General features: G+C 46.9%; 1 protein-coding gene across 2 annotated transcripts in view; it reads right to left on the reverse strand.

The window, feature by feature from the left end:
• Positions 1-9,397, reverse strand: part of LRP8 (LDL receptor related protein 8) — a 188,296-nt gene extending 178,899 nt beyond the window's left edge. For both annotated transcript variants that reach the window (XM_083742609.1, XM_083742608.1), the window contains exons 1-2: positions 9,209-9,397; positions 8,244-8,363 (exon numbers count right to left, since the gene is read on the reverse strand). In XM_083742609.1, the coding sequence (XP_083598735.1) occupies positions 8,244-8,363; positions 9,209-9,278 (190 nt within the window). In that variant the 5' untranslated portion in view covers positions 9,279-9,397. The remainder of the gene's footprint in view (positions 1-8,243; positions 8,364-9,208) is intronic.
• Between the last annotated feature and the right edge of the window lie 1,412 nt (positions 9,398-10,809).

The raw sequence follows: 10,809 nt of genomic DNA on the forward strand, positions 1-10,809 counted from the left end.
TCAGTCCACTTTCCACCCACCCACCCAACGGCCCTACTTTGTTGACTAACAGAGTCCTAGAGGACTTGAAGGCTTGCACACTATTTTGTGACAACTTGGTTGGCCTAACAGAGGTGTTGCCCTACTATTGATTTTCAATTTTTTTTAAGGGGCCAACACAGCTGCCTTTGTGTGCGACTATGAACCAGTTCACCCTTAGCTAAGAAAGAATGTTTTCTCCTTCCCAAAAGAACTCTAGGCTTTTTTGGAGTTACACAACGGGTTAAATTGGCCCCTGATGCTCATGCCAACTGGCCTGTTGCACTCCTGCCAACATCCCTAATGAGGGAGGTGATCTAAAAGAGAGGCAAACCAAATGAAGCCAGCCTGCCTTTTGTCCTAAGACAAAGAAATAAAGGAATCAATATTTGCCAGTCTCCAAAAGGAGTGGGAGGAATTCTACTGAAAATTCAAAGGGTTGTAAATTTAAGTATTTACAAAGAAAAAAGGAGAAAAAGCAGTGACATGTCCTTTTAAGGCAAGATCACGCTGAACACAACTCATTATTTCTAACACTTCCATAGTGTTTATTCATGCTTTCTCTTTTGATGAATTTGGTTGACAACCAGGCACTTGAGGCTTTGGGTCCAAATCGTATCTGCAATTCATATCTGTTTCATCTATACTCCCCCCACCCTTTGAAAAGTTAAAGCAGGACGCGGGTGGCACTGTGGGTAAAACCACAGTGCCTAGGGCTTGCCGATCGTATGGTTGGCAGTTCGAATCCCCACGGCAGGGTGAGCTCCCGTCTTTCAGTCCCAGCTCCTGCCCACCTAGCAGTTCGAAAGCACCCCTAAGTGCAAGTAGATAAATAGGTACCGCTTTACATCGGGAAGGTAAACGGCGTTTCCGTGTGCCTGCGCTGGTGCTGGCTCGCCAGAGCAGCTTCGTCACCCTGGCCACATGACCCGGAAGTGTCTCCGGACAGCGCTGGCCCCCGGCCTCTTAAGTGAGATGGGCGCACAACCCTAGAGTCGGACACGACTGGCCCGTATGGGCAGAGGTACCTTTACCTTTACTAATGTACCAAAAACACCCAAGTAAACAAAATCAATTAATGGAAGCATTTGCTAATTCTGTGATCTACAACACAATCAACAATCAATAAAATTTTCTTTATTGTGATCTTTTTTCAGTTACTGAAATATTATTGTTGCAAATTGCCAATTGCAGCTTAAAGCCATCATCTTCCATAAAATGAGCAGTTTGATAAATAGTATACATTCTGATGGGGTATCCACTCAGCCCTTTGCTAGCCTTGAATTTACCCTTTCCTCTATTCCAGAACTGGACACACATTATCGTTGTGGCTGTGCAAACAATGTGGAGCGGACAGAAGATAAATTAACTCATAAGGACATCCAGAGTCCAAACACAATCCAAGCTATCCAGTTGCCATCACTCCAAGGCTTGTAGCTACATGATAAAGAAGGTAGTCTGCTGAAGAAGATCTAGATTGCCCAAAATGTGTACTGATAGGCGATATTTTTGTAAATCAATGTATCTTTCATGCATCAGTCTCAAAACATGTTGATGGGAATGCAGAAAACAGTATCGCCAAGAAGCAACACAATATTTATGCCAAATATGTAGCACCCATGCTATTTTTCTTGTACTGGTCATACAAAAGCTCAAAACAGTTATTTTATGCATCTACAAATGGTGGTAATGATTGTGTTCATGAGTTAGAGTCACTGGGAGATGGCATTAGCAGTGATTAGGGCCTTTTGGAGGCTGCAAATGGTTGCCAACAGTGCTATATCTTATTACTTGTGGAATCAAAGGACCAGTCACAATAAAGCATAACCAGTACTAATTACAGTAAACAAACAGAGGGATGAAGTTCTGGGCAAGAGAATGCCCATAGAAGAACTGCATACTGGTGAATACCAGATGATGAGAACAAACTTGAAAGGGCTGTTGCCTTTATGAGCAGCTTCTAAGCATCCTAGAAGCTAAAGGACCACTGCTTAGAACAGAATTATGGACTGGATAGAGTTTGGCCTAATCCAGCCTTCCCCCAACCAAATGTTTTGGACTACAACTCTAATCAGCCAGTTGTAGTCCAAAACATCTGGAGGGCAGAAGGTTGGGGCAGGCTGATTTAATCCAACAAGACTTGTCTTATACTCTTTTAATTTGGCCAAATCAGATGTACAACACTAAGCTTTCAATCAAAGAGAAATACAGTATCTGGCATTAGCAATGCCTCTTGCTCAAAATCGTCTCCATCACTAAATTGCCAAAGACCCATCTGTACTGACACCAATACATTCAGCACTTTTAACAACCCAGAACGCAGCCCAGAGAGAAGGCATCCAAGTACATTAAGCTTTGCTAATGAGGCCTTGCTCTAGATACTATCTGGCTGACAAGGTAAGTCTGTTGATTGCAAGAGGCACTTACAAAGCAGAAGATGACTATTGCAGGCAAGGTAACCCACACGGTGCAATGTGAACATACACTGCCCCAGGTGATTATTCTTCCCCAAAACCAAGACACAGCAATTATCTTGCTAATACAAACTCCAGCCAAGAGCAAAAACCATCCCAGTTATCCCAAAGAAGAGTGATATGATAAAATGCCACCACCTCCTCTCTCTACTTGTGCCATTCCTGGGATTCTTCACAAGCAGTCCAACTATTATGCAGGGTAGAAATGCTAGCAAATTTTACCTGGCCAACTAGGCCAGAGCTAAGGTAACAGAACAGAATCCAGAAGGTATTATTCAGAGATCTACATTTAACTATGCCTTTGCTCCAGAACTGCTTCAGAGACTGTTCCACTGTTTTATGTCTCTGACTCTTAGAAACATTTGCAGCCCCATTGAAAGCAATTTGCTCCAGATCTCTGGGTACTTTTATCACATCCTTTTCACAGCTCCAAGGTGTGCTGAAGGAAGAATGTGCACCAAGTGACTCATTTTTGTTGAAATAATTAGCCCAACTCCCCCAATCTAGCCTATTCATCTCTGCAACTCAAATGTATAAAATCCTATGCATTCCACAGCAAGAATACTTTGTCTACAACCAGCTTTTGCCCATGGACACTGAATCTTATATCATAAACATCTCATCGTATGAAAATAGAAGGCCTGGACTTTTTAGTGAAACTCGTGCTGTGTTGTATGAAGTTGTGGCACTGCTGCTTACAACTGCAAACCAGCCCAGGAAATAGGACTTTGTTATACAAACTTGATAAAGAAGACATCTGGTCAGAATGGAGTCTTACTGATATTCCTTAGTACTGTAATTGGCATGGTTATTCATGGTCTGTATGGGGCATTGCAACTGAGAATTTAAAATACATTTTTATGAAGTTCTTTGACTAGCTGTTGTTTTTCTTATTGTGGTGGGAACCCTCATTGTGTATGATTTTGTAACGAAATACTGCTACAGACAAATATGCATGCTTATCTGTTTTGTTTTTGCCTTCTTATCAAATTCTCCCCACCCTATTCAAAAGGGAGAAGAGGGAGAGAAATGTTCCCAGCAGTATTTAGCTGAAAGACTAGTGGCCAAAAGCAGGGATGTACCATGCCATTCCCAATGAATTTTGCAGGAATGCACAAAGTATTTATGTTCCTGAAATATACTTGAAGTCGAGAGTGGATTTCATGCTCTTTATTCAGCTCATAGTGGTGAGGAGGAATGGAAGTTCCCCCAAAATATCTGCTTTATATACATTATTTACACAATGGGCTGCACGTGATTGGCTAATTCCGGGATTCTCCTATAGGCCAATCAGGTTGTGGATTCACTTCCACCTGGAGCTGGATTGGGTGGCTCCTGTGGACCAATCATACTGCTGTATTGTTCTAGGACCAATCAGACTGCTGCATTGTTCTAGGACCAATCAGACTGCTGCATTCTGAGTCCTATTGTTCTAGGACCAATCAGACTGCTGCATTCTGAGTCCTATTGTTCTAGGACCAATCAGACTGCTGCATTTTGGCTCCTATTCAACTCAGTACATAACAGTTCCGTTAAAGCAGGCTTCCTCAACCTCGGCCCTCCAGATGTTTTTGGCCTACAACTCCCATGATCCCTAGCTAGCAGGACCAGTGGTCAGGGATGATAGGAATTGTAGTCTCAAAACATCTGGAGGGCCAAGGTTGAGGAAGCCCGCGTTAAAGCTACCAAATTCCACAAAAGAATTTTCCCCATCATGAGATCACCCTTCCCTAGTTCAAACATGTATTCTTCTACAATACACCCCAACAGCCGATGCAAATCCAGCAGTGTCTTTATTACCCAAACCGCAGACCTCAGGCTCTTACCACAGGTCAGGCAGGGTTATGACAAAATATGCCAAGAAACACCTTCTTGTGGTTGGCTGATGAACGGACTCTCTTAAATCTAGCATGCCTTTGACGTAAGACAAGCAACGGGACAGGCAGGAAGGAGGAGTGCAGGAACACCAAGAGCCTGTTCAAAGCAGGATGCTTTCCAGAAGCACAGCAAGTACCGCCAACTCCCCACACCACTTTTCCCCCTCCCCAGAGCAAGATACAGCATAATTTGCTCATTATTGCCATTGCAAATATACCACATTCTTTTTGAAACTGGGAGATATTTAGACCATTACGCCTACAAGGCCTAATTTGTTTTATAAGCCGATTATTTGCAGAAGTAACAGCCTGAACAAAAATAAACATTTCATGTTTTTTGAAGCAGTTAAAATTTAGGGTGGAAATGCTCACTTATGGCTTGCCCCTAAACAGTATACGTTTTGAAGCGGCTTGGGGGTGAGAATTACCTTCTCCCTAGCAATTTACAGTTTATTACTGAGATGCCAATTAACTTTTACCTGCTTGCTGAACTTAATAATAAAAAAGAGGAGGAAGCAAAAAAATAGAAAGTGTCTGTGTAGATCTGGAAGCTTTGCTCCAGTTCTGGTCCTCCTAGACCAGGGTTTCCCAAACTTGGGTCTCCAGCTGTTTGTTGGACTACAACTCCCATCATCCCTGGCTAGTAGGACCAATGATCAGGGATGGTGGAAGTTGTAGTCCAAGAAACAGCTGGAGACCCAAGTCTGGGAAATGCTGTCCTAGACCCAGAAAGCAATCTGGTCACCACTCATGTTATATTCTTCCTGACAATACAGCCACAAAACAACAAGTTACATTAATCAGATGTTGCAACCACATATTGAGAAGATGCATTTAAGAAGAGCAGAGGAGGTGAAGAAGAAAAGAGAACTTTTAATAGGGGAAAGGAAGCAAGAGTGAATACAGTCGTACCTTGGTTGTCAAACGCCTTGCAATCAAACGTTTTAGCTCCCAAATGCCGCAAACCGGGAAGTGAATGCTCTGGTTTGCAAATGTTCTTTGGAACCTGGACGTCCAACGGGGCTTCCGATTGGCTGCAGGAGCTTTCTGCAGCCAATCAGAAGCTTTGCAAACATTTTGGAAGTCAAACGGACTTCCGGAATGGATTCTGTTTGACATCCGAAATCAGCAAAGCTTAAACTAAAAAAGATCGAAGGCAAGAGTCCCCCAACCAGCCCCCTCAGCAGAAACCCTACACAAGGACTTCCACCTGCACAATGAGGCTTTGCCCCTCTTCTCCCTGCTGGGGTCCCTCCCTCAAAGAACTTCCAGAGCAACCTGCAAAAAACAGCTGGAAGAGGAGAGGACAGACGGCGAAGAAAGAGCTATGAGCAGAGGGCGGTCATTTTCCCATCCTTTGAACCCCTGGAACTGGGTGTGGAGAGTGCAGCTGAATGGGACATAGCTGTGGGCAGACTTAGGAAGTACCAGTCACAGTGAGAGACTAGGGTGATGGTAACCTTTTCAGTAACTCTTCCCATGAGACTTTTGTGGATGAGCTGAGAGTTTGATTTGACCCTGGATAAGAAGCCAGGGCTGAGAGGCAGTGTCAGAAGGAAAATGAACCGATATTGATTTATATATACAAGTAAGTTTGTATCAATGTAACGTTTTTATATATAACAATATATTTTTGTAGCATTTTGTTTAAGTTGTCTGTTGTTGCTTCAGCTTTTTGTACAGCATTCAGAGGTATAAATATATTAAGTGGTAAAGAAATTAAATAAACATCTTCATACAGGCGTACCACCTCATCTTCTCTTCGCAAAAATTAAGCCTTGAACATTAGCCAGGGATAAAGATTGTGAAATTCTTCAGCAATAAGAGATAACCAAAGCAAAAGCATGGCATAAGTAGCACAAGTAACCATTTCCCCAGTGCCTGCTATCAACTTATTCCACAGAATAAGCAATTACGATTCATGGAAACAGCACTGAGGACTTCATAAATTACAAATGCAGCATTCATTCATTCAATAGCAATTTCCCTAAACAACTAGAACATGAGTCTTCAGGCACACACATTTAGTATTTTAGCTCCACCATCAAATAGGAAACTTTACCACGGCTCAGAAGATTAAGCAGGACTTCAACACAAAAGGCATAATGTTCTCCTTCATCTGTCATTAATCTCATGCTCCTCTGCCATTCATAATAGTCAGCATGAATCAACAGCTCATCAAGCTTACATAGCATATTTACTCAGTAAAGCACCCTGACACATGTACATGCTGACAAGGCAGTGCAGTATAAACTAAAAGTGCCTGACTTGGTCTGGGGAGAGCAGAGTTCAAAACCCCTACTAAGCCATGATGTTCACTTGGTGACCATGAGCCAATCACTAACTGGGAATTGTAGCTTTGTGGGGAGCAAACTACAATTCCCAGGATTTTCTGGGTAAAGCCATCTGCTTTATATAGGGTAGTGTGGATGTGACTCAAATTTCTGGTTTGCTGCTGTTTCACCAGATGGGTATAAAAGGAAGAAGGCAACATTCTTTCTTTTTGGAGCCCCAGATACACAATAAATTTCTAATTTTTTAAAAAAAGAACTTACTGCATTAGCTGCCTAGAGTTCGATTATGTTTTACCTGGACAGCTCGTCATGCAATTTAACTATCCATTTTTCTGCACATAATAAACATACTGCTGGGTTTGAAAACCCAATCTGAGAAAAGGTTTACTTAGGATGATGAACACATAAAATGCCACACACAATAATGTTCACTCCAGATCACAATAATATTAAACAACTTGCATAAAACAACTTCAAAATTTTGTTTCCTGGAACGCAAGATAAGCCTGCAGGTAGGTTAAGCAATTGGGGAAGTAACTGATATATATTTTTTTAAAAACCCCAAAACAAATAAAACAATAAAAGCCAATTCCCCAGCAGAGTTGAGAAAGTTGTCGCACACTAAGAGAAAGCTCTGTATTTCTGAAACTACTAGAATGAATCATCACCTGCATTGGCACTTGCTGTTAAAGAGCTTAATCATCCCTTGCCCTAAAGGATTCATCATGACTATGCAATACTAAACGGCTTTGAGTGTATAAATTTAGATTGTCAGGCTGCCTCCATACACCACCATGTCCTCTCAGCCTAAACCAATGACAGGGAGGTGTGGCCTTCCAGGGGCAGAGCAAAGGTGAGGCTGGTTCAATGTGTGTCCAGAACTCTTACACACACACACACACACACACACACACACTCTCTCTCTCTCTCTATATATATACACACACACACACACACACACACACACACACACAGCGCCACTCCTATAAGGGATCCGGTACCATGTGACCTATCTGGCGTTTACCCGGCAGCCAATCAAAAAGTCGCCGGCACAAGAGGCAATTTCATTCATAAACTGGAAGAGGGTGTAATCTTACACAGTGCCACGAAACTTTGAAACGGGATTTCTCTCGCACGGGACCATTTTTGCCAAAGCCAAGCGAGCCAACTGATATTCTGAGCTTCTTAAGAGGGAACCATGAAGCCCTGCGCGGCTTCGCTCCAGGCTGGGAGCCACAGAACTGCATGTAATCCTTTCGAACACAAACGCCCACGTCTCACCTAGGATATAAACTGAAATCCACTCCCTTCCTGCAACCGGGGTCAATCCGCTGATGACACACGTCGCTCGGGAGATGCACGCAGAGCATTGCCCTCGCCATTCTGCCCATCGGGGGAGACCAGGGCAGGCGAAACCGAGCGGGGTCGCGCCTTCATCTCCCAACCCCCACCGTGCAGACACCCCGGCAGAACAGGAGCCGATTGCCCCCCCTCCACTCCACCCCCCAAGCCAGCTGTCTTCCCGCTCGCAAGAGAGGATTTGAAAGGGGGCTGATCGCCTCCCCACGCCTGATACTCACGGCAGTCTGCCTCGTCACTATTATCTGAGCAATCGTCATCCTCGTCGCATTTCCAAATGGAAGGGATGCACCGCTCATTCCGGCACTGGAACTGGTCCTCTTCGCACTCCTTGGCGGAGCCTGCAAGCGGCAAAGGGACACCCGGAGTTTAGAGGGGTGGTGGGTGGAGGAGGGGAGCCCCCTCCCTCCCTCCCTCCCTCCCCCAGCCATCCCTTCCACAGCCCGCTTGCAAAACGGCAAGCAAGCCCGGAGCGTTCTAGGCCACGTTCTCCGCGAGAAGGCGCAGAAAAGCGCACAAAGCCCCATCTGCATACAAGGAAGCATCTCCTCCGGGAAACAATGCTCCTCCGCCCCCACCCCACCCGGCGCGTGCCCATTTTGGGGAGGCGGCACGGATCGCGCTCGGGGACAGAAGGCAGGCATGGCTCAGGCGGGATGACAACAGCAGCAGCAGCAACAACAACAAAGGGTCATTCCAAGCCAAGTGGGAGAAGGTGCGGGAGCCGCCGCTGTTTCTTCCTAAAACATAAGCCTCACCCCCCCGGCAATGTTTCAAAAAGAGATGGGGGGGGGACGATGAAAGCCAAAGGTGCAGATATGTCACCTTTCCTCAGCCCAATTCCTGAAGGCACATTGTATTAGCTCAGTTGAAACGGTGCTGATCGGACCACAGCTAAATAGGAAGGATGTCCTCTGGAAAAGGTGTCCCCAGGTGAGAGGTGTCGTCCTCCTCCCCCCCCCCCCGGCTTTGGCTTAAAGCGATTATCCCCTTGGAGCAGTTTGCACCGGGATATCCGTGGCTCTGTGCGCCTTGCCCCTTTGCGCGCACACGCACCTCCGGGCTGGCCTCTGGGTCCCACCCGCCACGCCGAGGGTCGGCCAGGAGTTTGGGGGCAGCCAGCGCGCGCCTGGCGCTCGCCCGCTCTCTCGGCTACGCCGCCCGTGCCGCCCACCCACCTACCCACCTTTGGCGATGTGCAGCTTGACGAGCAGCAGGTGGAAGAGCAGCAACCTGGTGAGAGCTGGCCGGCACATGGCGTCCCCTCCTCGGCGGCTATGGGCCCCTGCGCGGCTGCCTCTCGCATGCAGCCTTCGCCAGCCGAGCGCGAACTGCGGGCGGCTGCTTCCTCCTCCCGCGTGTGTGCATTTCAGCCCGAGCCAGTGACGCTCCCGACTGGGCGGGATTTCAGCGAGCGAGCCAGCCAGACCTGGGCAGGCCCGCCCGCCCGCCCGGCAGGCGGCACCACGTGGGCGGCCGGTAGGCAGGCAGGCAAGCGGGGCCAGCCCTACAGCCAGTCCCCCTCCAAGGCACACTCTCGCCCCTCTAGGGCTGGGAAGCCTTCGGAGCCAGCAGTGGGGTGCGCCAGGCGGCAGCTGCTGGCGGTTTCCAACAATCAGTCTTTCATCTTGCTCGCTTTCCGCAGGATTCCTGGAGGCAACCCACCGTTGTTTCTTTACTGGAAGTGGGAGGGGGAGAGAACCAGCAGGACTTCGCCCACCGGGTGATCGAAGAGGCCACCAGCACGGAAGCTTAGCCGGCTTTGGCCTGCTCGGAGCCGGGATGGGTGACGACCTGGGAACCACGTGCAAAGCCGCTTGGGTTCCGCAGCTGCTCCAGAGTGAAAGTGCCAGGCGTGCTTCTCTGAGGAAGGAATGCACCTGGACCATGCCCCCCCCCCCAATGTATGAAGGCTCCCTCTGCTGATCTTAACACCCAGGAAGGTGAATTGGGAATGAACTGGGAAGCAACGCAATGGTTTTAAGAACAAAACATTATGCAAATTTATGCAAATATGTTCTAAAGGAAACCCCAGCCAGTAATCTGGCTGCTGTATTTTGGACCAGTTGAAGTTTCCAAGTTATCTTCATGAGTATCGCCCCCCCCTCCCAAACATATTGCAATATTCCAGTGTGGAAGTTGCCAGTGTATGGAATATCATCTCTATCCCAAAGGATCCAGTGAACCAGCTGGAGTGGGAAATTGGCACTCCTAGGCACCAAGGCCACCTGGGCCTCAAGTAATAATGTTGGATTCAGGAGAAACTCCAGCCTATGAACCTGCTCCTTCCAAGTCGTGTTACTACCTCCTGGACTTGAAAACTTGGAGCACATCATACTTCCGGCATTTCAGAATTCAGTTTCAATTTGTTGGCCCACATCCAGCCTATTTAGCACCTGTTTAGCACCTCAGCCCCCTCTCCTGATTGAGAAGGTACAACCTTGGGTGTCACCTCCAAAATTCCTGGGGTTGCCTTCTAGAAGCTTCAGATAGAGGTTAAATAGAAAGCAAAACAAGATGGAACCCTGTGGAACACCACAGGAAAATCCCCATGGCGTTGAACAGTGCCCCTCCATAACTTTCTGGAAACACACCTCAATTTAGGAGCAGAGCAGCAGCAGGTGCCCCCAACCTGCACCTCCTTGAGCCACTCTGGAAGGATACTGTGGTCAGTGGTACTGAAAGCTGCTGAGAGGTCTAGAACCAGCACGGTCATGCTCCCCACATCTCACTCCTGAAAATGTTATCATTAACCAGGATGACCATTGTAGTTTTGGTGCCATGACC

Source organism: Podarcis gaigeae (genome assembly GCF_964106915.1).
Source record: "Podarcis gaigeae genome assembly, chromosome: 6".
In the NCBI taxonomy this organism is placed as follows: Eukaryota; Metazoa; Chordata; class Lepidosauria; order Squamata; family Lacertidae; genus Podarcis; species Podarcis gaigeae.